General features: G+C 39.2%; 2 protein-coding genes and 1 long non-coding RNA gene across 5 annotated transcripts in view; 1 reads left to right on the forward strand and 2 right to left on the reverse strand.

The window, feature by feature from the left end:
- Positions 1-2,501, forward strand: part of LOC103707045 (calcium-transporting ATPase 5, plasma membrane-type-like) — a 38,682-nt gene extending 36,181 nt beyond the window's left edge. For both annotated transcript variants that reach the window (XM_008791384.4, XM_039128070.1), the window contains exons 31-36: positions 627-672; positions 778-912; positions 1,358-1,465; positions 1,569-1,660; positions 2,021-2,076; positions 2,159-2,501. In XM_008791384.4, the coding sequence (XP_008789606.2) occupies positions 627-672; positions 778-912; positions 1,358-1,465; positions 1,569-1,660; positions 2,021-2,076; positions 2,159-2,178 (457 nt within the window). In that variant the 3' untranslated portion in view covers positions 2,179-2,501. The remainder of the gene's footprint in view (positions 1-626; positions 673-777; positions 913-1,357; positions 1,466-1,568; positions 1,661-2,020; positions 2,077-2,158) is intronic.
- LOC113462717 lies at positions 2,234-16,059 on the reverse strand. Its single transcript, XR_003385700.2, has 2 exons — positions 15,750-16,059; positions 2,234-2,951 (listed from the first exon to the last, which is right to left on the reverse strand). It is a non-coding gene; the product is annotated as an uncharacterized LOC113462717 (long non-coding RNA).
- An 8,489-nt stretch (positions 16,060-24,548) lies between these two features.
- Positions 24,549-26,130, reverse strand: LOC103707065 (WRKY transcription factor WRKY51-like). Of its 2 annotated transcripts, none has more exons than XM_008791418.3 (3): positions 25,225-26,130; positions 24,981-25,106; positions 24,549-24,880 (listed from the first exon to the last, which is right to left on the reverse strand). In XM_008791418.3, exons 1-3 carry the CDS (start codon positions 25,821-25,823, stop codon positions 24,718-24,720), a joined length of 888 nt encoding a protein of 295 aa, XP_008789640.2. In that variant the 5' UTR covers positions 25,824-26,130; the 3' UTR covers positions 24,549-24,717. The 2 variants fall into 2 exon arrangements, with proteins under 2 accessions (XP_008789640.2, XP_008789639.2); XM_008791417.3 differs by having other exon boundaries at positions 24,981-25,115; positions 25,225-26,042.
- Positions 26,131-27,860: the final 1,730 nt, after the last annotated feature.

Below are 27,860 nucleotides of genomic sequence, written 5' to 3' on the forward strand. Positions count from 1 at the left end.
AGAACTGCCTCTTATATTTCTCAAGGTTAGTTTTGCCAAGCTATTTATGACATTTGGAGGCACTTATTTGTTTCAACTGAGAGAAATCTGTCTTTGTTAAGAGGAAGAATATGGCACATACAATGGCTAGATTTAGGAAATATGTGAAATCATGTACGTAACTGTCCTGAAGCAGTTGGGATGTTTTGTTGGTTTGATTATGTATATAGATACTATGTGCTTGTAACTTTTGTCAAGTAGGTCTCAATGCAAGACCTGTTGTTTGCTAATCTGTGACTCAGGATTCTGTATTACCTTGTTTCTGTTTTTGTCAGAACTATCTAATATGGGATTTTGAGTTGCATAGAAAATAGACCTGTTCAATGTTTCTCATGCTCAAGCTATTATCAAAGAGTTAAACTCTCTGGTTTATTCATATCCATTTTGGCCATGATCAAGAACTTGCATTGCTTAATCCGTTAACTTTACATGGGAGTGTCAAACCATCAGTAGTAGCCATTATGGTTGTTTCATTTTCCTTTAAACAATTCAAAAATTTCTCAAACTGCTCTTGGTTGTTATTTCATGCATTTTATTGAAATGGATTTACTTGAATGACGCTGATAATTACAGTCTTTCTTTCTTAGGGAACATCTTGTTACAAAGGTCATGTGGAGAAATTTGATAGTACAGGTCTGTTTTATCTTTTATGCTGACTTTTGCAATCTTCAGTACCCTTTTAGACTTTGCTTAATTTTCTGAAAGAATTGCAGCTAATGGCTGGGGATATTACTGCAGGCTTTATATCAAGTTACGATCCTCCTGGTACTCAACTTTGATGGGAGGAGTATTTTGCATTTGAGGCATGACAGCCGAGAGCACGCAGACAAAGTGAAAAATACATTCATCTTTAATACATTTGTCCTATGTCAAGTAAGTTAGAAAACTTTTCGGTACCCTTAGAAACAAATTCAGTATAACATTATATCCAGTTTTAATTTTCTATCCTCCAGAAAGGTTCTGATATATCATTTCGTGAAAATGTAATTGCTCCATACAGTATATCTGATCTGGTTCTCGCATTCTTGTTGATATATCCGCACTAGATATGTGGTGAAATTTTGCTACAGATAATTGTTTCCAAGTTTCTTAGTCAAGATTAACATCTTCCATCTTAGTTATGTGTCTGTGTAATTTGTATTTTTGTTAATTTGCCCAAATCCGTGCTGAAATTACTGCATTTGTGTGGAACATATGCTCCCAAGTTTTTCATTTAAGGACAAAATGGTCTTCTGTATTAGCAACTTTTGTATAAACTTAGGGTTGCCATACATAAGCTTCTCAGCAGATGTTTCAATGATTTCCCTTGCTCTATCAGGTTTTTAATGAGTTCAATGCTCGGAGACCGGATGAAATTAATGTGTTTGGTGGAGTAGCCAAAACCCCCCTCTTTATGGGAGTAATAGGAATTACAGTTTTATTTCAGGTAAAGAAAACAAAAAACTTGAAATTTCTGCTACCGCATGCAACCATTTTCCTTTCCCTTTTTGTATGATCTTAACTGTTTGCAATGACTACCCCTGCTATAGGTCTTGATTATCGAGTTTCTAGGGAAGTTTACGTCGACTGTGAGGCTCAATTGGAAGCTGTGGCTAGTTTCAATCGCCATTGGCTTTATAAGGTATATTTTGCTATTCTCTCAGTTATTAGTTAAAATGTGATAAACTAATCCATTAAAGTTTAAAGCCCTGATGTTCACTTATTGGATTGCAGTATGTTTTTAACACTGCCTAATGCACCCACATGTGATCTCTAAATAGTTGTAGTCTCTTAGCTATTTCAGGTTCTTCTTTTTTAAAAAAAAATTTAAAAAATAAAATTGAAAAACATTGATTGATTTGTAGAACACGAATCTGACATGCTAGTTTTAGTGGCTCTTATATGAGCATCTATGTTTCACTATATTGTGGCCTAGTTTTTTTTTTTTTTGGTATTTGTATTCTCACTAATTGTGACAGAAGTTCTGTTGTTCTTTATTCAGTTGGCCTCTGGCTGCTCTTGGTAAATTCCTCCCTGTTAGCTGGGGGAGAAAGCAAGGTCCAATCTCCATCTCAAGAACAGTCCTTAAATCTGTGTCTGGTTTAAAAATGTTCGCTTAATACATATTTCTGTATTGCAGATGATGGACAGCGGAACTGAACTCCGCTGATAGGGCGTAAGAGTGGATTTTCAATTGAAGCTGGGGTTTTATATAGAGGGGTGGGCTATACATGATGAAATTGTACATGCTGTGATCAAGCTATTACTTCATTCTATACAAGATAATATGAGTTTGTTTTTCGACATTAATAGAGGAAGGATTCTTGTTCTTAGCTACTGGTATAGTGTGTCTGGTCATGCTCCTAAGCATTGTCATGTGTTGATGGTTCTTTATAGGCTCTGGTCCTACTTTTTATTAACCTTTTGTAATTAATGATTCTCCTAATCTTTAAGAATCACAAATGGCTAGCCTGTGCAGTATGCATCTGGGGATGCAGGATGAAGTCTTTTTTTTTCTTCTTTTTGTTGCTTTATCAAGTTTCTGAAGTATTTTGATGCGTAAGATTGATGTTTCTATATAGTACTGTGCATTGTGAGGATAAATACATTTGCCAGATCTGACTATTCAATGGATGTTAGAAAGACAACAAACTTTATGCCATTAGACCTAGGGTACGCATAAACAACTGCTTATCAATTCCTGCAGAAATGTTCCTAAAATTTTTGGGGATAGATGAATCACCTTTTTAACTGAAAACAGCATCAAGTTTATTGGGATCCAGATCACCTGCAGGACCCTCTCTCGTAAAGTTGGACCATGCTATTGCCGGATGGCATGATAGAGCAGCCATCGTACAGACTTGGCAGCGTTGAGAGAATATCTTAGGGGGGCATCGGGGAGCCCATATACTTAGCTGCTCATGTCGCACCTACTGAAATTGTCATGAAGAAAATTAGATCGTATTCACCGAAAAGAAAATTAGATCGCATTCTGCCATCATATGAAAAGGAACCTAAGAGAATCCTTTTAGATGTTTCCGCGGCAGATCTGTTATCATCAAAGCTTTTCATTTTAATCATTAAAAGTAGCTATCGGACACTATAACCTAGAAATGCCAAAAAAATTCCGTATAAGTAAAAATCTAATGTGGGCATGCCATAAAGTTAGTATTGCCATTTAACATGAAGATGCATCTGGTCTAGAATCAACGGAAAAAAGACAAGGAATTTTATTTGAGCAATTTGACTGAAACAAAAACCAACAAATGGATTACAGCATGATGCATGGGTTCACAACATATTATTCATGGTTTTATTTTAGCATGACAGAAAGGTACATCCACATATCTGGCTTTATGCACCACATTCTAAACACTGTTTGCAATAGAAGTCATTGAAATATTAATTATAATTTCTGCATAACTGGAACATGTTGTACCTCACTCAATGCACATTGTCAATTAGAATCCCTAAAATCCAATACACCATGTGAAATCAAATTCTCATGCATTTGCAGACATTATAACAACGCTTGAAATATACACTTCACTAAGCAACTATCTTAATTTTGTCTATCTCTATACCAACAACCTTACCGATCCTATTTGGGAGAAGAAATTTTCTTCAACATATTTAACTTGAATATCTAAACAAGGATTCTGAGATTTTACTTTTACTAAATATGAATAAAACTATTACATATGTCCTCTATTCTATGAACAAGATATGCCCTTATAGAATTTCTGCTCGAATTCTTCGTTCTAGTTAAAAGAGTCTACAATTTTTCTAAATAGTGACTAGTGAAAATAATCATAAAAATCTAAAATCATCACAAAGCTAGGTTTCGACTTCTACACCAACTTTGCCTTCTATTACTTTGCCACAAAAATTTTTGAGTTGGAGAATACCGCCCAGTCAAAAGTTTCCAGAAACAACAAAATTGAGTTTAACCGAACATTTTAGAAATCTAAACAACCTCAAAATAGGATCATCCAAAGCCTGGCAACCCTATCGATGGGTCACCACATTGTAGATCTCAAAAAATTATTCAATTTCAAAAAATGTGCCCCAAATAGATATTGTATGTAAAAGTCGTGCCCTTGAAAAGTTTGATTGATGAATTAGTTTTGAATACGATAGATCTTACTTTCGAACCCCATCTAGACTTACAAGTGTCCAAAGCAAGGTTTGCCATCACGGGTGGCAAATTCTGAGCCGACCCATCAACCCAACCCGCAAACCATCCGATTTAAGCAAGTTTGGGTTTTGACATAAATAGGTTTGGATCGTAAATGGGTCAACTTGTCTAAACATGTTTATTAAATAGGTCAGACTCGGGTTTAAACCTTTGACCTATTTTGACCCGTTTAATAATTGGGTCGGGTTATGATCTGACCCGTTTAACCTATATAAAACCTGTTTAACCTGTTTGAAACCTACTTAACATGTTTCTGACCTGTTTAACCCAACCTGCTTAACCTGTTCAACCAGTTTAAATCCATTTAACCCATTAAAAACCTGTCTAACCTATTTAACCCATTTAACCTATTTAATAAATGGCTTATATAGGTCGGGTTGGATTATCTATTTAATAAATAGGTCGGATTCAGATTTGAAATTTTGACCTGTTTAATAAATAGATTGGGTTTGGGTTGATGAATTTTTGACTTGACCCGAATCCAACAAGATCAGTATCTGACCCGACTGGATCAGATTGCCACCCCTATTTGCTATACCGATCGTTAGCGGTGCGTATCGACCATATCGTTATTGAACCAATACATAATGGGGGGCATAACAACCCTCAGTACGCCAAACCGGATACCATACTGGGCATACTGATACTTTAATAGGACGACATCAATATGAGATTCGGTACCGAGACAGTGAATCTTGGTCCAAAGTGCTAGATTAGAGCTCCTCCTCTTTAGAAAATTCAGCTCCTACTAAATTAAGATTGAAAATAGTGAAGTTCTTGATCCTTATCTCTCGACCAAACCTCTTGGGTCTTGCTACAAAATTGACTCTTTTGGTCGATCCGAGAGAAGACTCACCTAATTTTTTGTGACCTTCCTCTTGACAATGCAATCCTCAATTAGTTGCCCATACATCTCTACTCATAGGTTGTCATCAACTAGTATTATGAGTTCCTGACCTTGGAAGGCTCGAACAGCTTCAGATTCTCAACATTGATAACTAAGTACATTTCCATATAAGGTAGTAGGTCAAGATAGAAGACAATCTTCCCAACTTCTTCAGGATTTTGAAGGGTCTATACGAATTTCTTTCAACTATTTTCTTCGCCCTCCCATCTTTCTTTCCCTAGATGAAACTAGACAAGCTCCCCTCCTTGAAAGTGCACTTAACTCGATGCTGCCCATGCTTACTCTTATATCACTGTTTTAAGTTAGACAGCTACACTTCAACCTCCTATGTACCTCTTTGATATTCTCTAGAAATCTTTGAGCCCATAACTGGTCACCCTCCTTCTGTTCATTGAATGTTGCCAACTGTGAACTCTAGATCGAAGGGGCTTTATGCATAGATATCCCAAGTAGACCCCCAAAAGGTGACTTCTAGATAGAACTATGGATAACTCAATTGCAGACAACCTGGAGATAAGACAAATTATCATCCTAAGTTTTTGGATTCTTGGAATTATAAACCTGAAAGGAGATGCACCAGCATCCGGTTTACAACCTGTGTCTATACATCTGCCTATGAGTGAAAGGCAATGCTTTGCTTCAATCTAGTATCCAACATCATCCACAAAAATCACCAAATACTAATCAGAAAACGATTATCTCAATCTGAAATAATAGAAGAGGGCAGCCCATTTTTTTATTTCAAAATGCTAAAAGAACAAACCAGCTGCTACTTCTCTAGTAACCATCTTCTTGCAAGGAATTAGGCACACCCATCTTGCTGAACTGATCAACTAACATACAAATATCATGGCTGCATCTCATCTTTAATAATGCTCCCAAAAATCTATCAAAACACTCTTCCAAGATCTACTATAACTGGCACACCATCCCAACTACTTATTAGAGGGCTTCAATATGCTACATATTACACAACCTCTAAAAAATTGAGCCATGTCATACTACATCTTAAACCAATAAACTTAACTCAGATTAAATAGTCTTCTCCACACTAAAGTGACTTGCAACTTTAGTATTGCGAGCCTTCTTAATTCAATGTATCGATTAGCAGCCTAAGGGACACATAAGCATACTCCCCTCTACAGTAAACAGTTGACTGGCGTTTCTTCAATGTCTCCAACTCCGAAACATCTAGAAGATTCATGTACTTCTAATGGTAGAGTCGCCAAACCTGCACAGCAACCAATAGACCGGTAATAGTTGGCAATGGAGACCTAAACAATAAATTAGCCAATGCCCCCTTCTTGTACTTGATCACTATGTTGAATTACTACAATAAGATGTCTACTTCATTTGCCAAGCTTGCTGCAACATGGACTGTGTGAAGGAATTGAAGCAGCTTATAATTGTGTGAATGGTGATCTCTTTGCCCAGTAAGTACAGAAGTTAATGCTTCACAACCTGATAGAGTGCATACAATTCCTTAATCCTTATCACAGGCTGGATAACTCAGCCATGCCCCTTGCACAGGATGAATCCTGCTGAAAAACCTGATGCATCGACTTCAATCTCGAAGAATCTTTATATATTTGGGAATGCAAGGACTAGTGCATGATAGGTCTCTCTTCAGAAGCAGGAAAGTATCTTCGTGCTTCTTTAACCATTCAAACTTCTGATCAGCCTTTGTAAACTACAAAATGGTGTTATAGTTATCGAGAACTGCTTGATAAATTTGTAAACATATAAAGCTTACATCTCGGTTTTTGTATCATTTTCACTTTTCTAGATAAGTTTTTAGTTTATCTCAACCAATCACAAAGCTTGGGCACTCCAAAGACTGCTTCCCAATCTAGCAGTTCTTGAAGTTCAACTTTGATGGATTTTTTCTACAACTCCAAGACCTTTGCAATGTACTTGATTTGTTCTTCTCAATTACTGGTGCAGATCAAAATGTCATAAATGCACCCAATCATGAAACCTTCAATCAAAGGTCATCACACATTATTCATCAGTTGCCTGAAGGTACCAGGGGCATTTTATTGTAGTAGATTAGGATGTGATCAAGATACCCAATCATAAATCTTCAATGAAAGATTGTAGCACATTATTTGTCAATTGCATGAACGTATCAGGAGCATTATATAAGCTGAATAATAACACTAGCCACTCAAACAAGCCCTGCTTCATCTTGAAAGCTATCTTCTAAGTGTCCATATGAACCCTAACCTGACGGTAACAAGATTTCAAATCTAGCTTGGTAAAATAGCAAACATTCCTCAGCCGGTTCAATAAGTCATCAATCCACGGTAGAGAATATTGATTCTTGATGGTAATTTCGTTCATGGCATGGTAATCAATACACATCTATCATCCACCATCTTTCTTTTGCACGAGTGCCATGGGTAACCTGCATGGATAGCGGCTAGGCTTGATCATGGCATGGCCCAAGAACGCGATGGTCTCCCTGTTGATCTCTTTACTCTCCACAACTGAGTTGTGATAGAGACAAGTTGGGTAAAGATGCATCCCTAACTAGCTGAATCTTGTGCTCAATTGCTTTTCCACAAGGCTGCTCCATCACATCTTGAAATAGATCCATGAAATTTCCAACAGTCAACTAATCTCAGCCTTTCAAATAAGCTCGGTGCCTCCAAAAAAAGAACCACCTCTCCTGGACAACATCAGGCTCCTAACATCAGCACACAACTTTTTGTAGTTATTGACTAGTCTCTTTGCTTGTGCAACAGTCACAATATCAATGCCTCTTCTCATGACAACGTTGATCATACTCCCTTTTGCCCTTCACAAATCGGTACTTTCACTACCACCTATAGCAAATTGCAATCCCGATCCTGAAGATAAGGACTCTCAATGATGACCCAACATACATCCAGGGGGAACTACTTCGCATGTTAACTTGTTAACGTATCTTTCAGTTATTGTGAATTTGAAGGTACATTACTTGGTGGTTTTTAATTTGGCATCCCATTGGAACAAGTGGAGAAGGAAGGAATGAGGATGTGGGGAGTCTTCAGCCCCAGCTTTTGAACCAGACTTTTAAAGATGTTCTTTTAGCTTCCAAGGTCAACAATGCCAGCAATGGTGCTATATTACACCTGGATCTTCAAGCAAACAAGCTCCTCTCATTCCTCTACATCTGTCATCATCACTGCCTCAAACTTCCCTGCCATCAAGCTCAGTGTCGAGTTTGCTTGCTCAAGTTCAACCAACTAATCAACCTCCATCATGTTGATGATTACTTTCTCTTTCTTCTTAGAATCTTCCTCTGTCTTCTTTTCTTTAAGCTACAACTCTGTGTGAAGCTTCAAACACCTATCTTTCATATATCCATCAATTCCACATTTATGAATTGAGTTCGCTTATTTCCTGCTCTACTTGTCTTTTTGGCTCGATTTGCTGCCAATTTTGCCTTGAGTCTTTGACTCATCTCCCTCCTGCCATCCCTTGGTTTGTCTTAAACTTTGAAAGCATTAACTCCATCTAAATATTCTCATAGAAACCTGTTATGTCTCATATAAAGACTGCATGATCATCAAAGAGAATCCTAGAGAGAGAGTCTGCCTACAAAATTTGGTAGTCTAATCCTAATCAAGTTGATCATACTTTTGCCAGAGATACAATTATTGTCCATTGATCCACGACTAGTAAGATAGAACTGCTTTTTGGATCAAATTTTTGAAACTTCTTCTATATCATATCATACACATCATTGTTTCCTATAAAGGAGTTCCACTAGATAGGAGCATAGCCGTAAAGTTTAAGATAGGCACAAGCAACTTTCTGGATATCAGTGTTAATTATATATGATAAAATAGGTCATCAAATGGTACAAACAATTGTTCAATTTATTCATATCAACAACTCCATCATACACAAGGATCTTGATTCGAGTTTCAACTTTGAAAGATTAAAGAGAAGAGTTTTGAGTAACCAGGAATTGATCCTTCTTTTATCACCAATTATTGGAGATAGTTTCATGATAGGAACTAGAGGTGTTGAATCTAGTGAAAGCATTAACTGATTCACAAGCTTGATGAGTTGTGCTATCTGCTTCTCTAGTTGAGTGAGATACCTCTTCACATCATCTGTTAAGGTAGAAGAGGCAGCAATCCTTACCTTTATCTTTTAATGTACTTCAAGCATCGACAGCTATTTTCCCATCTGTTTATACTGCTCAAAACTCTGGATCATACACTAGTTAGTCCTCTACAAAGTGGGCCATGCTCTAGTACCGACTTGATTCAATCAAGGAGAAGATAAAATTTTCTTCAACCCACTCAACTAGAAGCTCTCAAACTGTTGCATAGGTCCTTGATCTATGCTAGTAAGGTCCACTTTTATAGAAATTGGATCAGACTTCTCTTCTAGCAACCTTTGTGTGATGGCAGACTAGGGGTCCATTCCTTGTTGATGAGGAGGGAGGCCTTGATGGCCAGGCATGTTGCGAGATACCTTCTGAAGCCAAGAAACTTATGGTGCTCGATGGTGCGGGCCAAGTATGGCCCTTGGATGTCCCTTGTTGCTGTGCATGCTAGTCGGAATAACTCCTTCATGTAGAAGGAGAGCTGTAGGCATGCTCCTGTGGTCATGGCCAACATCAGGTGGTTTATCGGTGATGAGTTGATTGTGAGAGTTATGGGCGATGCCTGGTTATCTGACCTTTCCCTGTCTTAGTGGCCCACCAAGATCAAGCCAATGTCAGTGCCGATATGTGAATCTATGAGTCATTCACTTCGAGAGAGAGGACGTGGAATTTGTCTATGATCACTCGCATCTTCGGGCATTCAGCTTGTTGAGAGGATCGCCGCTATACCGATCCCCAGGGTTGCTACTCGTGACAGAAGGATTTGGCGACTTACAACCAGCCCGAAGGTGAAGGTTGGGGACTTGTATGAGCTGTACAGAGCTGAGCCCAATCAGAGGTGAGATTGTGCCTAGGTTTGGAGGTTAGAAGTGCACCCTCGGGTGGCTTTGTTCCTTTGAAAGGTGGCATGGGGCTCCCTACCCACCTATGCCCATGGACAAACAAGGGATGAACCTCCTGCTTAGTTGTGATGTTTGCCCATATGAGGAGTCAGTGGTTCATGTCCCCTTCTTATGCCCATGGGCGACTCAAGTGTGGGGGCTCCTTGACACCTTATTGTATTTTCTTCGGTTGGCGACCCCTGTCCAGACCTTCCTCTCCTACTTGAGAGATTACATTAGCAAAGGCTCGAGCAGAGGGCAAGGCATCAAGGTGGCTTATCTGGTGTATCATATTTGGCTTGCTTGGAACGGTCGCATCTTTGAGAGTAGTCAGCCGCTAAGATTCACTGTTGAAAGAGCCCTCACTAAGGCAGCTAAAGTTATCCACTCAACCCCACTTGGAGAGCCTATTGTAACTCGAGATACTTGGGATCCCCCCTTAGCTCCTTCAGCGATCAGGATGATCTTCATCACTTGGGAGCCCCCACTCTCGAGTTCTCTCAAGGAGAACATTGATGGCAGTGTGAGGGATGGCGGCAGCAAAGGAGGTGTCGGCTTCGTGATCAGAAGCCCTGACTCGCGCTTCATTGCAACGGGCGGGAGCCAGATCTATGACACCTCTATTCGAGGAGTTGAGCCGAGGGAGGCTTGGGTAGGAGTCAGCTATGAGAGGTTATGCCTGCGAGCGAATTTCATTCTGTTGGAGGGCGACTCGGCTACCATGATTGGATGGATTCGTGAGCAGGAGATTTTTTACCTGTTGACTTGCCGCTACGCGCCTGCGGCCTCTGCGGCTGGGGTCAGACCCCCCCCCCCAATCCTGGACATTCGGCAGTGTGCGAGGGAGTGTGTTACTTTCGAGGCGAGTCATATTTACCGCAAGGCAAATAAAGCAATAGATTGAATTGCATCTTTTGTTGTTGATCGCTCCAGTGAGACGCTGTGGACGGGTGGTGTGCCGTGCCAGCCCCTCTTCCGAACATTTTACTTTCAGACTCTTGGGGATGCATTCATACTAGATTTGTGTGAGTCATCTGTCTTAGCAAAAAGAAAGGTTACAACTTTCCTAAATAGCAAGTGACTAGTAGAAATAATAACAAAAAAGGTAAATTATTTCTGGAGCTAGATCTCAACTTGTACATCCACTTTATATTTTACCACTTCACCTAATTTCTCCCAATTGAAACATACGGCTTGGTTAAAAGTCTCCAAAATTGTAAATTTTGTTTTGACCCGGCATTGCGGAGGCCTAAATGGACTTAAAATGGGATCATCCAGAGCCCAGCAAATCTATCAATAGGCTGCCACATTGTAGATCTTGAACAATTAACCAATTTCAGAAAAATGCACCCTAAGGCCTAAACAGACATTGTGTATGAAAGTTATGCCTTCAGATTTTTTGATTCATAAAGAAGTCTCGGATGTGGCAAATCTTTGTTTTTGAACATTGTCCAGATTATCCAAGGTGGCCAAAGTGGTCCAAAGTGGATCCATCGATCCTGCTGGATCATATACAAGCTAAATCATCACCTAACAAAATAATGCCTTCCTCAAAAGGAATAAATCAATCTCTATTGGAGCAAGCATGAACAAGAAAGCCACAATTGAAGATCTATCAAAGAAACTACGAAAACGTTTCCAACATTACTTTCATTATTAAGCTAACCCATCATGCTACATCTAAAGTTTTAGTTGATATATATTTGCCTCATGTAGCTTGTGGTAGTAAAATTACATTTCCTGCCCATGGACCTAGGCCACAATTTCTCTTACCTTTACCACATTCGCTTGATACCTCTTACATATATAATTCACTTGTAAAGAACCACCTGCTCTCTTCCTTGAGCTGGCTTCTTCCTTGTATGATATAACAGAAGAGTCTAGCATCTTCTGCTCCCTCCAAAAGAAAATATGATGACTAGAGGGAATCTACATATGCAGCTTTATGCACCGCATTTTATACATTACTTGCTATAGAAGATGTTGAAATATTAGCTACAATTATGTTGGTGCATAACCCAAATAAATTGTTGCACTTTAAATCAGTACTTATTGTCAATTAGAATCCACAAATCCAATATGCCACGTGAAATCAAATTCATACACATCTTGGGACATTTTAGCACTTGAAGTACACAAAGCTTCATGAGACAAGCATTCTATACCAACACTCTTACAAGCTAAATCATCACCTAATAAAACAATGCCTTCCTTAAAGGGAATAAATCAATCTTTGTTGAAGCATTAATTTTAAAAAAAAAGTGCTGATATCCATAGAGACTATGGAAAAAAATTCCAACATCACTTTCATTATTAGGCTAATCCACCACCCCTACATCTACAATTTGTTGGCATATTTGCCTCATGTAGCTTGTGATGGTTAAATTACATTTTCCCACCCATGGACCTAGGCCACAATTTCTCTTACCTTTACTGCATTCCTTTCATACCTTCTATAAAAACAATCCACTTGCAAAGAGCCATATGCTCTCTTCCCTTTTGTTTTTTTTGAACTGGATTTATTCCTTATATGATATGAGTCTTCATAACATCCTCTACTCCTCCAAATGCAAAATAGTTGTGACTGTGTCCATAGGATAGTATTAGATGCATGTGAAGATTTAAGTGGCTGATCATCCTCCTCCAACCTCGCATCAATTTTGAGGAGATTGCAATGATTTTGTTGAAGGCATGTTCATGAACCAATATTAACATACCTGCCTTATTGGTAGTATGTATGACTAGTATTTTAAGTAGAATTTCTTCGTGAGAATCCTCATTATGCACAACTTCTCAAGCCTAGAGGCCTGAACCACAGCCCCATTATCATTTTCTTGTCCACGGCGACGTAAATCACAGCATCACCTAGTCAGATAGGCACTGTAAGATTATGCTCGATTGTGTTCAGATTTAAGACCATATTTTTGCTCAAAATGTTGGCCATTTGGACTTTCCTTGCAATGATTTATGGATGCCCAATTGAATCAAAAGGGCTTCTATTTTTAGTTACCAAAAGCCAAATGCGCTTGATCCATCCACTAATCTTACTTAAGCCTAAGCCTTGATGCCACCCATTGGAATTGTAAATTTCCAAACCCTAATCCCTACCTGACAAATCTCTCAAGCTGCAGACTGAGTGACAAGCATCTATATGAAAGTGATAAGCAACTATAAAAAAAGTTAAATAAACAAATCATAGAAAGACAAGGCTTCATATGATTTCAGAAGCTTAGATCCACCAGGGGAGCAAGCTATCCATTATACTAAGAAATAATACGAGATTTTTAGAAGGTTAAAGAAGAGAAAATCATCAATCAGTGTCAAACTAGGTAGCTTTTGTCATACCACCTAAGAACCAAACATAGAACACACAACCCTTTTCTTCTCTACTAAGATAGATGCACCCCATCCCCCACCCTGATGCCTTACCTTTTATTTTACCAATAATATTGACTGAAGACGAGACTGTACACAGGTCGGACTGACTGGGCCAACAACTATGCACCTCCTAGCATCCGGTTGGACCATAACGTCAACCTAGAGCTACGCCGGGCAAGAGACAGGGCTTCGATTTGCCTCCCTTCATTCTCTGTTAGTGGCAGAAATCCAAACATTTATCTATCCAGCCATGAGGTAGATCAGCAGCTACTCCTCCGATGCGGAAATAATTATGCATCATTCGCATACCTGTGGCGGCTTCGAATAAATCATATAACAATTCTCTCTCTCTGAAAATATAGAAAAAAAGGAATCCCTTGATAGCTGCATAAATCACTACAATTTGTGGATATTGTGGTGAATATTGTGGTTGTTTGGGCACTTCTGTAAGCCTTGCACCTTTTCACCTAAATTTTTCTTTTTTCACAATCGACACACAAATTTTCAATCTTAATGGCATCACTTCAGCATTCTATCTTCATAATCTTGTCTTTATGATTAAAGATCCTTATCACTAGATAACGTTCTAACATGGAATAAAGCCCTTATCAATATCTCTCCTTTTTCCTCTCCAAACTCAGAATAGTCACCGATCAAATCTCAAAAGAGGCATCTCTACTTCTTGGTCCTCTTCACAACAAGTACTAAGCATAAAAGCATTTTCACATTGAATGGATCAAAATCTATGCTTCATCAAGTACAGTGAATGACAACCTAAAGAATATACCTTCTTGGGAACATGAGGAAGTCTAGGGCTTCACTAGTTCATTATCTCCCAACCTAAGGAATGTACACTCTTCTCTAGTTGTATGGCAGTTTTAAATCACAAACTGGTTTGAGCCATTATTTTCTATCTGTAATAAGTTCATTGTATAGACTAAATGATTGATAATATCCTGCCAATAGATGCCAGTTTCGCTTGAAACAATAAATGAAATAGCAACCCATCATCTTACAACTTTCAGGTATGTTTTATCTCAGAAGAATAAGAATTTCATGCTGCAAATTTCCACAGACTTAGCATTGTATTCATCAAAGATGCCTTGCCTCCAAATTTTTTGCATCTACATGCTTTTTTTACTCTTCTCTCTTTGCTACTCCTCTTCTAGTGCATTGATTCACAAGTCAACTGAGAAGAATTGGTCATCTAACTACTGCCTGGGGTTTGCATACTCTAAACCATCCAGACAATACTGCCAAGTCATTGTTCTACTTCTTCCCACCACCATTATTTTTTAAAGAAACAAATCTTGCAATCCTCAAGTCCCTGACACTTTACCAGGAACTGCTACTTGCTTGCTACAACTTCAACAGGAATCTTCCCCAACATTCTGATCGCACCATTCATTCTCATTTATTTCTCAACATCATACTTATCTCGCAGGCTCCTTCAAAGTCCTTCAGTAATCTAATCCTTAAAACTTTTGTGAAGGTATTAGAATTATTCAACATGAATGCACATTGCCTGAATAATGTCATTCTTGGGGACTGCAAAAGCACCTAGATGTCACAAAATAGTGTCACTTGATAAAGACATGCTCATACATTTAGGCACAAAATTCGCGAATAGTTTGTGGAAAGATGTCCATCAGACTTTTGGAAGTACAAAAAGACAGTAATGCAAGAAAGAATCAACTAGAGTGCCAAAGTAATTTACATATTATTATCCAACTATGCAACAACACAAGAACCATCCTTTTCTTCATTAGCATTTGCTGCTGCAGAATAAACCAATTGTAAAATTGGATAAGATGCTCGATAAGGCATGAGTTCCAGTATCATAAGTGTTTCCTCATAGGAACGTCCGCGAATCTGATCAATTACTCTTTGCGCTTTTAAAACAGACATACATATATGATAAACGTTCAGACAGAAAATATGCAAATAATATGAGCAAGTTCCAATAGCACGAAAAATTTAGCAATTAAAATGACTCTATATAACATCACAAGGAATATTTCCATAGTCCTTGGTTTATATCCATCAGATCAAGTGACGTAAGATTTGAGAGTAGACGAAAGGAGCAAACAGAGCTAGAATCTTGAAGTCGAAACTGCTAAAATTGAAAATAAAACACTTGTCATTTGCCATAGATGTGATGAATTCCGCAATGTTTTCCCAAAAAGAAAGCAAAATAATTTCCAACAAGCAATAAAAATCAACAATAAAACGAGTGAAAGAAAAGAAGAGATAACGAATCACCAAGAAACCGCCATAACTGGGGCGGAGAACATTGATTCGAATTCTAGATGAAGAATGGACGAATCGGTGCGCCAAGATCTGGAAGAGATTAGGGCTTTTTTTCTCGTGGAGAAATTCTTTGATTCCCGGACCCTCGCGTTGCGACGGATATCCCGATCTCCGACGATGAAGGCTTGTCGGCGAGAGAAGGGAGACCGAAGGGATCTTGGGGCCTAGGGTTTCGATTGGGCGAAAGACGTCGAGGGTTTCTCTCCGATCGCGCCATGGCCATCGCGAAAGAGGGAGGGTTCAAGAAAGCCGGGAGGTTGGGGGGGGGGGGGGGGGGGGGTGGGGGGTTGCTATTCTCGACGGCAACGAGGGAAGCGGGACCGGGTTTTAAGGAGGACGAAGGAACGCATGACGTGTCGGATTATTGTTATGGTGGGTTCCGCGGTGACGGGAGCGGGACAGCTGTCAGCGTCACCGCTAACGTCACCTCTTCGCGAAGGGTGGAGCTCGTTGAATGATTGATGCGAGCTTCACGTAGAATCGGCCAAGGATGCCGATTTCGCTTCGTACGAATTATGAAGTGCCGCAGGGGAAAATCATGGATAAATTCTCCCGAGTGATAAAGGGCGACCCCACCTTTCTGAAATCATGCTCGCTTTTTCAAACGCCCCTGCACAAGGGAACAACATAAGTCGTGAGATGGTATATAAGAATCTCAATTAAATGATGTGATCATTTAGCAATGGTTTCAACCTCATCTATTATTAAAAATGGTCTCTCTCTTATTTCAGTTGGAATCTCCTATTATTATTATTGGATTAAATTCTCTCTCTTAATTGTGTGTTTTATACTTTCATCTTATCCACCTAAAGAAATGCAAGATAAAAATACAACTTCCTCAAATCCTAACCGTACATCTCCATAATCCTCTCCTCTCCCCCCTAGCTAATAAGAGTTTGTTATCTTGCAACAATTTTAGCCCCTTCCAAAGAGCTTTGGTTGACTCTTAAACTTTCTTTTCCCCCTCCTATGACTTGCTTGAATTCTAATCCTTGAATCCAACCACATCATAAATCTTTACCTTAACACACTTTAACACATAGGATTTTCAATCTAGCATTCCATGACAATCCTTACATTTAGACTATTCCACCTCTCGTTAAATTGGAACCTTAAACTAGTAATATCCCTCTGTAAATACTCCTTATTCTCTTGAAAAATGGGAGAAAATATAAAGAAATTAGGATGTATGACGGAGATTCTACCAACACTCCTACTTGAAACCCTAACCTTCAACCCCTACACACACCATGCTTTCTTCTACTTCTATCCAACCTCCAAAAGTTCTAACATCTATTCCTACCTAACCTTTTGCAACTAAGAAAGAAGAAGACGGAGCATCAACAAGGGTGTTGCACACTATATCTCTCCCCTCTCCCCCACTTCTCCATTTTTTGTTTATTTATTTTTTTTCATTTCATCTTTGCATGAAACTCTAGTCTAAATATTGGGAGTCTATTTTGTCTCTAAGACATTATTCATGGAGGGGTAGTGGATTGTACCTAGAGTCCTTCCCACCACTAATGTAGTTCAAATTTAAAAATGTATCCCTCTTAGATTCCTATCTCACCTAAAACTAGGAGACAAACTTCTACACTCGTGGCATAGCCCACAAAGGCAACTCCAACAAGGATAAGATTTTGCTTCTAAGCGTAAATTAAGACAGAATAGGTTTCTTGCATCTCTTCTTGCTACTAGATTAGGGTTTTCATTTCGTATAGCAATAGCTATTAATAGTTTCTTGGTTTCTTATTTTATTTCCTTTCTAATCTCTTAATAAGAAGGTGATGACCTCCCATCTCCACCATCCAATCTATGTTCTCCATCAAAGATTGTTTAATTGAATCAAGGTTTGACCGTTGTTGTTGTTGTTGTTATTCTTATTCTCATCCTTATTCTTATTATTATTATGAATATGAACATACTGAGCTCCATAAGATAAAGATGTGAAAGTAGCTTAAGGTGCTTATTTTTGATTTTTCAAAAATAAATCCTAGCAGAGTGATTATAATTGGTTGCAGAAATACCCTACCTTTTATATTTAAGGCATTAATTATTAAGTCCATATCTTCTCTAATTCAAGGTTGAATTGGAAAGGTCCACTATCCAGTCGTCCATCTATTGCAATAGACATTATTGAATGGCACTAAACGAATCCAAACTCTTGATTTTTGTCTAATATACTATAATAAAGGGCTAATGATGTTAAAGAGTTTGCAAGGGTCGTGTCCTGCCAATAAACCATGCCCTTATGCATTTATGAGTAGAAAAGCATTCAGGTTGAACTGGTTCTGTGTGAGGCCAGTTTCATTAAAAAGCTAGCCTGAGATTAGATTCGAAACTAGGGCTTGGAACTGGTCTTTATGCATGAATCATTACAAGATAGACTTTAGATCATGGGGTGGGGAAGAGGAATCGACGAAAAATCCAGGAAAGAGCAGCGAAAAAACGATCCACTATCTTTTTTGAAGCGAATAGTTTACAGTGCTCATTCTCAACTTATTAGAGAAATTTTGAAAATGATTGTACCATCTTACCTTGAGCTTGAGCTGGCTGTGTACTTATAGTAGCCTAGCCACTCCGACAACAGATGAGGGAGCTGCGGTTACTGACTCGTCGATCTCTATCGCCACTGCACTACTGGATTGGAAAAAAAGGGGCTCCAATGGGAGCAAATCCTACGTGCCTTTTTAGAGCTTGGTCTCGGACATCTTCTCTCTAAAGCGGAATTTACTAATAAGGGGAACCAGTCGAATTCGATTGATTATGTCACTCCGCATTACTATAAGGCATTCATAATAGAATATTGGCTACAATTAAAGAGGTCTTATCAATCAAATTTACATTTATCTGAAATCTAGGCATAATTACCAATCCTTTCTATAATGACTTAGTCTATAGTTGATGCTAGATCTGGCACATATTTTTTGATCCAATGCAAATGGGTACAACAACGTCTTACTAAGTTTGTATTTTAATCTCGTTTCGAGACAAATACCAAATTGTGCATCTAAAATTTGGCTACAAGTCAGGAAGGAATCAAATGGAGTACAAGTTGAGTTAGATTGCATCATTTATTATCTAGAACTAAAATTGATGGTTGAACGCAGCTCAAGTCATTGATGGTTGCCTGAAAACAACTGTAGATGGCAGCATTGTGATATGTATTGAAGTGGTCTTTGTGTGAGAAGTCATCGATAACCTAAAATTGTGTCAATATCGGATTTAGAATTGGAACAGTAACAATCGGGTTCAATCCATATGTACCATGCATTAAATTGCAACCTCCAACGTTTTAAATTGCAAGGGGGTGTCAAAGTGGACGTTTTAATAGAATCAGATGCCCAACAGCAAACACACGGCTCGGCATCCACTAACCCACCGTCCTCGTAACCGTTAAATAACTGAACGACGTTGTGCTGCTCGGAACCAACGGTGGAGGCGTGCCGTCTCTGATGGGCCCCACTAGCCAATCCTTCCGTCCAAGACCTTGGGTTCCACCATTTAGATCTTAGACGGAGGCGATCGAGGTACGATTGTAAGTCTGGAAGCTCAGTAACAGGGAAGAGTACCGTTCTGCTCCCTCAATATCCGTAATATTTATCCCATACCCTTTAAAAATATCATACTATATATAAATTCATCCTAAATTTGATTAAAAATTTACCAAAAATCTCAGACACATTCCATCAAATATCGGCTAGCTGAGTCTGTCCAATTAATCTGTATTCAAATTAGATTATTTGGATCGAGCCAAATATCCAATCTGAAATTACAAGAAAAAAAAAAAAGAAGGAAGAGGGGGAGGGGGGATCTTTGCATAATAATTTAAATATAAATAATATCAAGTAACAACAATAATATGTCAAACTTTCAATTCAAACTTGAACAAACAAATATAATCCATAATACCAATATTAAATCCATAATCCCCTCATCCCTCTATTGTATGTGTATATATATATATTATAATCAGGTTTGAGTAGGTCAAATCTCATCTTAAACCCTAACGGGTTTTAATTTTAAATTCTAAAACTTTTCCAAACTATATAGGGTTTTACTAAATGAGTTCTACTAAGATTTGAAACGGGTTGGATATCCGAAAAACCCCATTCAACTAGCATCTCTAAATAAAAGTATATTCACATTTGATAGAAAGGAGTTGTGCTCTATAATGAAAATAAGAATGAGTGACTTCCACTCTAATTATTTCGTTGAATTGGGCTCCATTCTTATTTATATTATAGGAGCAAAAATATAATGCCCCAATTTTTGAAAATCTAAATTCTACTTTTTTTTTTTTAGTATTCAAATTCTATTCCACCGAGTTTACTTTTAAAAAATAAATTTTTAAAAATATCTCTTTGTTTAATTGTCCCGATCAACTAGAGAAAGATACTAAGAGAGATAAGAGAAAATAGAGAAAGAAAAAAGAAAGAAAAAAAAAAAAGAAAACTCTCTTCTCTCTCCTCCTGCAGCTTTCCAGTTTCCACCTTCTTTGCTTCTCCTTTGCCTGTCTCTGGAGTCCTTGGCTGCCGCGTCTCTGGAAAATCATGGCTACAACTCCGCATATATGCATGTATATTGATTATAGGCGGTACTTACACTGTGTTCTTGGCTACGATGAAAAATCTTACGTGGAATAGAAAAAGGTTATTATTTTATATGGAGAAATTTAGATGAGTTTAAATGGTTGTTTAATTATTTAAGTCTTCCCTGATGTACCAGTTTGATAATCTAATAAAGTTTGATGGAACAATAAAAGATTTTAAGTACAGAAATCCATAGTATAATAAACATATATGCGGAAAATAGTTGATTTTAGTGAGAAGGATAAAATGGTATGTACTGTTATTGTCTAAAAACGCCAAGAATATATCGATCACCATGATACTCAAAATAAAGAAATAATGCGTATGCTTTTATTTTTGAGAAACGTCTATAATAAAATCGGCTTCTTATCGAAGTATATCGTCTCCTTGGCGTAACTCTTACATTTGATATCTTGCGTAGCTGTCTGTCACTTGACATGATAAATCTCGGTCACCAACCATGAAGCTTCAGGTCTTTCTCGATCAGTTAGCATGGGTGAGAGAGAACCATATGTTGTCCATTGCATGATGAGCTTCGGGTGGGCCAACGGCGTATTGGTTCTCCATGCAATGACATCTCAAAGTTAGGAAGTTTTTGCTATCAAATTGTTCTAGCCCGACATCTTCTGAGGTGAGAATTAGGAGTGATATGGAGCTTGGAGATAGGAACTATATAAATATTAGAGGGATTAAAAACATGCAATAAAGTACTCCAACCTCCAACAACCCAAGGGCTATAGGGATTGCCATTACTAGTCTCTATAAACATTCCTTCATGGGAATGGGGCCGAACCAGAGACTAAACCAAGAACTAGCTTGGCCGTAATCTCACATCCAGAGTGCTCTCAGGCCAACAGATGAAATTACCCTGAACTAGCTTGGCTCAGTTTGGGTCAGGCTCCAGAATTCGACTCCAGAGCCAATCTCGCCTGCTTCTTGCCATCAAGTAGTTCTTCCCACGTTTCTCTATAGGATTGGAGATCTTTTAATTACACCGCCTATTTATTGGTTTAAGTTCGGATAGCCGTGGAGAAAGGACAACGGATATGGAATTTAGAACACAAGGAAAAGACGAGGACGAAGTTGAATGGTGGAGCTTTTCATATTATAGTTACTTTAATAGGCTTTTTGTTACATAATTACCGTTCTAAAAATTTAAGTTTGCATGAATACTCTCTTCAAATTTATATTTATTCCTGTATCCTTATCAAACACTTTTTTTTGCACAAATACTCCTAATATAATGGTTCTTCTAACACGGTTAATAAAAAGCATATTTATTTTAATTAAAAATAAAATAAAATTTTGAAATTATTTTGTTGGTTTCTATCACGATCGCCTTATAAATGTTTTTTTTGGGATATCTACCTATTAAGAATATTTTAGTCATTTTAATTTGAAACCGTTAATTTCTTAATGGTGTTAGATGGCATGAGTGCATATACAAAAGTAAGGATAAAAAATGTAAAATAACAAAATAAGTATTTATGAGGGATATATGTAAATATTAATTTTGAAAAGATATTCATGCAAAATTCGATATTTAAAAGGTTATTCATGCAAAAAAATTTATTTTAATTTACTGGTGATTCAAGCCAAATGCTCCAAAGGAGAACAATTGAAAACATCTTCGTTTGGTATGAATGCAATGCATACATAAAAGGGGAAATAAATAATGGGTCCCCTTCACCAAGTGCTAACTATAATAAGTGATCAAGTGATCATTATGTATTACGCACATGGAAGGTGGAAGACTAAGACTGCAAGCTGCCTTTAAGAATAATATTCTACATACGGGCCCATTATGGATTCTTCTTCCAAAAATCTGAGTATTGTTATTGTAACAACTCAGGACCTCATCCAAAATGGCTAGCTCGAAGGTATTATTTGAATTTCTTGATCTTGTATAAGTATCCAAGATCTACCCAGCGAATAACCGATGCGGGACTAAACACACGCCTGCATGAGTCTTCACGTCCTCATCAGGCTAAGGGTTCAAATCCATTCAAATTTAATCACAAACACCACGATCGGCCCTTGGTCAACCCTAATAGAATCATGCTGCAGTGTCCGCTCTGATACCATTTGTAACAAGCTAGGATCTCATCCAAAATGGCTAGCCAGAAGGTATTATGTGGGTTCCTTCATCCTGTATAGGTACCCAAGATCTACCCAGCGAATAATCGATGTGGAACTAAACACACGCCCGTATGGGTCCTTACAGTTATATAACATTGCTCCTATATATGTTCTTCCAAAGCCTATAATTATTTCCTTCCACTTGGAATAATCCCAGTGCCAATCTCTTGCTCGGCGTTGGAAGATTCTCCATATCGGGTTTTACGTCACGGAAAGCCTATTGGAAGGTCCAAGGAGCAGCTTATCGACAGAAGCTTCTTGGGTCAACGATAGTAAAATCGATAATTTTACAGCATGATAGTTTAAGCTAGGTTCCTGTAATTGCCTATATAATATTATATTACTACACTTAGCTGACTATTCACTTAATTATAATCTAATGCCACAATCATTTCCACTTTTTAAAGCAAAGTTGACCTACGCTCACATGTTGGTTGGTAATTATATTACCACCACATCTTAAAACTATTGCTGATGCAAATCCCTCCAACTCTCTTTCTTTTTGTCGCTCTGTCAAAAGCATGCATAAAGAGCATAGCTTTATAAAACCATAAATTCTACGTTGTTAACCTAATCCATTATGCTTGGATGACTATTCACTTACAAGTCTAACTGCACAGCAGTTTAGACTTTTTTAAGCATGGCTGAGCTACCCTCATGCTGGTTGACATTCATGCTATACCATATTTCAAAGTTAGTTCTGTAATACAAAAGGAGCATTGGTTTATAAATCTACATATTTTAGGGTGTCTTGGCATACCGGTGGGTTCAGACTTGAAAATATGATCGGTGTTTATGATCTTGAAGGACAGATATAGTAGTATATTAGACATAAGTGCCTAAAAACTGATTGCACGAATTCTAATTCCAATAGTTTCATGAGTCCACGGCTTCCACAAGATAGATGTACGTGTGGCATCTCGAACGCCTCGTCTAGTGCTCACCTGGCATGATTTAAGGATTAGTTTGGTTTGTGAGAAGAATTTTTTTGTTAGAATATTTTTTTCTCGGAAGTCGATGCGTGAGCAAGTAATTTTTGCATGTTTAGTTGACCGTGGAAATATAGCATATTTTAGGACGACTTATATTTAGTTAAGTATCTACCTTTCTAAAAAAGTTATGTAAAATATATAATATACCATTAATAAATAAAAAAAACTTATCCTATTCCATTTAAAAATTTTAAAGCATTTTTTTGAAAAGATACGATCCTAATTCCAATTTGATGGAAATTAGATTTTTTTATATTTTATATAGATTTTTTCTCATAAAATGTAAAATCTTATTTTCATCGAAAAGCCACTTTTTCAAATCTTTTTTCTTTGAAAACTTCAACCAAATATAATTTTTTTTTTATTATTATACTTTTCTTTCTTTTCTTTTTGCAAACCAAATAAGTTCCAAAATTATGCTGCTCGCCGGTAATTATTTGCTTTTTTTTTTTTCCCGGATGAAACCAGCAACAATTTGTTATATGAGTAGAAACTCATGGCTTCGAGAACAAATGATAACTTGGGGGGATTACTAGAGTGGAGAAATTTTCCGAGAGAAGTTGAGTCTAACAAATAATCTTGCTTCGAGCAAGCAGTTGATTAATATCTCTTCGCATAAGAGATTCCAAATTTGAACATTGATGATGGCGTCCCGTCATTGCAAACGTATCATTATTCACAACTATCCGCCTAATTAGATTTCATTTTTCGTAACAAATGCATCCTGCTCGGTTCTTGAACTCCACCCCTCACGACTCCAACACCTGCCGGTCTGAAATTGCCATCCCACGTGGACTTGGACCCTTCTGACGCTCCAATGCGGCAGACAGGCATCGGTCAACGAAGGCAGATGGACGGAGGGGCCCACCATGACCAACCTCCTTTTGACCGCTTCGCAACGTTACAATGGGTCCCGCGACACCGGACTCGAAAACGCAAATCCGCTTCAATCACAGCACGGAAAGAGGACAAGGACTTCAATCCCAAGGCCCCGTTCCCAACCGATCTTTGGTTCACAAATACTCGAATTTCCAACCCCAAAAATTTTCCTTTATCTCCTCAGGATTTTTTTACAAAACCAAACAAAAAAAAAAAAAAAGACATTTAAAAGGGCAAAAAAGCGACACAGGACGACATCACATTGAGGGGAACACGAGATGTATGGTCTTGATCACGCATCTCGGCATTCCTCCCGTCTCAAGAAGACTCCCCCATGAGTTTATCGGACGGCGGGACAGGGTTCTGGGTGTGCTGGTGCTCTCCCTCGTATGTTACGATCAGCATCGAAGGGTCGTCCGGCGCCCTCTCCACGTGCTTCCTCGCCGGACACCCCCTGACGCTGCTGCACTTGTAATATCCCCTGGATTTAGAAGAAGAAAAAAAAAACGAACGGACCGGATGAAGACCACGTCAAGGAATAAAAATTCATCGGACGACAGAGAAGAGCGAAGCATAGTCACCTGGGGTATGGACAGCCCTTGATCGGCTTCTGTCCGTACTTCCGCCACGAGTATTCGTCCGGTGGGATATCGGCCATCCTCGAGCTTATCGCTGGCACTCGTATCGTCCTCTTTACCCGAGATTTCCTGTTACCGCTATAAAGTATGCGTAGGTTAGACAAGAGGGAGAGTATTTGATAACAAGCGCCGATCAATGAGGTTGCTAGCGTGCGCGGGAGTCGGGAGAGAGGGGCTTTTGGGTTACCTACTCTTGGAGCAGTGGCAGCGAACGCCGGAGGCAGCGTACTTTCCGGTGGCTACCTCGGAGTGCGCATGGCCGTGGCACTTCTTGTGGGAGGACAAGAGCAGCGGCTTGACGGCGGAGGCGGCGGGGCCGACAGGAGGGAGGAGGGACGAACCCTGCTTGCCGTTGGAGACGCTTCCGTCGCCGGTGATCGACGAGAGGAATGAGGAGATGATGAAGCTCTCCTTGGAGAATTGGACGGCGGCGACCCCGGTGCGCTGGGTCGGGTTAGTCTTGTTGAAGTCCAGGCTTAGGGCCTGGGGCGCCGGCAGAGGCGGCGGGGGCTGCTTCGACTGCGGCGGCGCCGGGGCCAGGGTCAGGGCCTGCGCGGTGGAAGGCGGCCCCCTGCGAAAGCGGGCGTGGCCGGTACGGTTGAGGATCGAGATGAACTTCTTGAACTTGGAGACCGTCTGATCGGCGATCTCCTTGCAGTCGGTCGGCGATTTCTGGTCAGAGAGCTGGAAGGCCAGGTGCTCCAAGCTCCCGAGTCCCGCAGAGGCCGCCTCCTGGATCGCGATCTTGTCGTCTATCTTTGCGGAACCCGTAAGATCAACGGCCATCGGCAATCGACAAGATCCGGGTAACCCTATAAGATCGAAATCGGAAGTATAAGAACCCAAGGCGACCGCTAGAGAGATAAGAGGAAAGAGCGGAGACAGCGGATTGGAGTAGCTGAGAAAATGAGGAGATGGAGGGGGCTGTAAGGGGAGAGGGGCGACCGGAGAAACCGGCTAGGAAAACTGACATAAGATTCTTAGTCAAAGGTGTCTTTAGATGTTGTACCCAAAAAACAAAAGGTGTCTTTCGATCGGACGGTTCTGATGAAATCGAAGTCCATAGTTTTAAATTGTGAAAGGAACGACTCCACATTTTGTCCACGGAGAAGCTGGCGGACTCCTCTTCCAAAAGATCCTCCGGTGTTTGGACTTTTACATAAGCATTGCCCATTTTTGATATATATATATATATATATATATATATATATATATATATATATATATATATATATATATATATATATATATATATAATGTGCTCCGGCATTTAAAAGGTTTACATTTGAAAATATAACTATTTTTTTATATATTTTATTTTTTCTTAAATTTCATAGAACCAACCAAATCCTAAGTCAACCTTGAAATTATTAAGTAAAAAGAAAGACAAAATTAAAATATCTAATTTTTCTTTTTTTGATATCTTCTAGATATTTTTTGCATGGATTAGAGCAAAGAATTTATTGGGCTGTACACGAAAATTTATATTACACTGGCTCCAATTTGCCTCGAGAGAAACCGAGTGGTTGTGGCGACGATAATAAACCCATGGTGATATATCGCGAGAAAAGCGTGGAGAAAATGCGGATGCTGACAATGGATGGGGGGTGGGGACACGCGAGCCGTTGGCTTTTTGAAATCGAGCTCTTACCAAAACGGAAGGGTCCAAGAGACCGGGATTTGCCGGTGAGCGAGTCTAGCAGTCGGATCGTGGCTAGATCGATCAGACGGTCCACGATAAAGGAGTAGTTTCGCCGGGAGGATGCCTCTATAATAATGGTTGTTTTGATGGCGGGTCCTCCATGTCGCCGCTCGAGCGGCTGAACGCCACGTGGCAGGAATCAATTTCACGAGTCTTCATAACTATTAGTTGTCGATGAATTTTAATAAAAGTCAACGAAGGAACAGCGGTGGAGAAACGAATCGCGTCTTGACGCCAAACGGCGAGCCGTGGGCGAAGGTGATGGAGAGTGCGGTCTGGATGTGCACAAAGACAAGTATCTTTTTGGGCCGTTGGATTGCTGGGCCTAATGAAATTAGGGTGGTAAGATTTTGTGCCGGTGTTATAGATCGTACTATTTTGTTATATATCCAAAGGTTTGACCAAGACTGTCCATGGACCACGGTGGGCTTCTTGGAGAGGAGGGAGGTGCGGGGTCTTTGTTGGTCTCTTCTCAAAGGCACCCGGCAGTCAAAATCCTGGAGACGGCCAGAAGCAAACTAAGGTCCTGCAGCGAAAAATTATTTCTACACTGCATGTACCGTGTTGTCGTGTGTGCAGCCAATTGTAACCACTCATTTTTATAACAATACACCGAGATACGTGCTTGATGAATGGAGTCTATAAGAACGTGTGGGTTGTATGTGGTAGTAGCATGCACAGCTATATAGTGCATGCAGTGTAGGAAATAATTTCTCTTTTTCGAACTCGAGGCAACTTTTTCTTTCTGGCTCATAAAATGAGCCCAGTATGACTGGCCACATAGACGGCCACTCAATCCGCAGCTTTGTTAGCCTTTCTAAAGACATGCTTGGCCTGAAAGACCTCACTATCTCTTGAGACTTGGTTGTCCTTGACAAGTGGGTGCATGGAGAATTGTTAAAATGGTGAAAAGCCAATACACGTATAATACCTGATTCACATGGTCCTGGACGCATGAACATTGGGGAAGTTTGAATCTTCTCAAATCAATGGAGAGATCTGACTGATGTTGGGTGTTATTCATGTAATACTTAATAATACCTAGCTTTGACAAATAAGATGCACGTTAAAAATTCATTTAAGTTGATCTTCACATTATTGGATGCCCTTGGGCTATGTCC

Source organism: Phoenix dactylifera, chromosome 7 (assembly GCF_009389715.1).
Source record: "Phoenix dactylifera cultivar Barhee BC4 chromosome 7, palm_55x_up_171113_PBpolish2nd_filt_p, whole genome shotgun sequence".
Taxonomy (NCBI): Eukaryota; Viridiplantae; Streptophyta; class Magnoliopsida; order Arecales; family Arecaceae; genus Phoenix; species Phoenix dactylifera.

What these genes read in the sequence shown, in the direction of transcription:
- LOC103707065 (XM_008791417.3), bottom strand. Translation starts at nt 25,823, where the DNA reads ATGGCCGTTGATCTTACGGGTTCCGCAAAGATAGACGACAAGATCGCG. An exon ending in TGCCACTGCTCCAAGAGTAG is followed by an intron (nt 25,116 to 25,224) that starts GTAACCCAAAAG and finishes CATACTTTATAG; the next exon opens with CGGTAACAGGAAATCTCGGG. An exon ending in AAGGGCTGTCCATACCCCAG is followed by an intron (nt 24,881 to 24,980) that starts GTGACTATGCTT and finishes TTCTAAATCCAG; the next exon opens with GGGATATTACAAGTGCAGCA.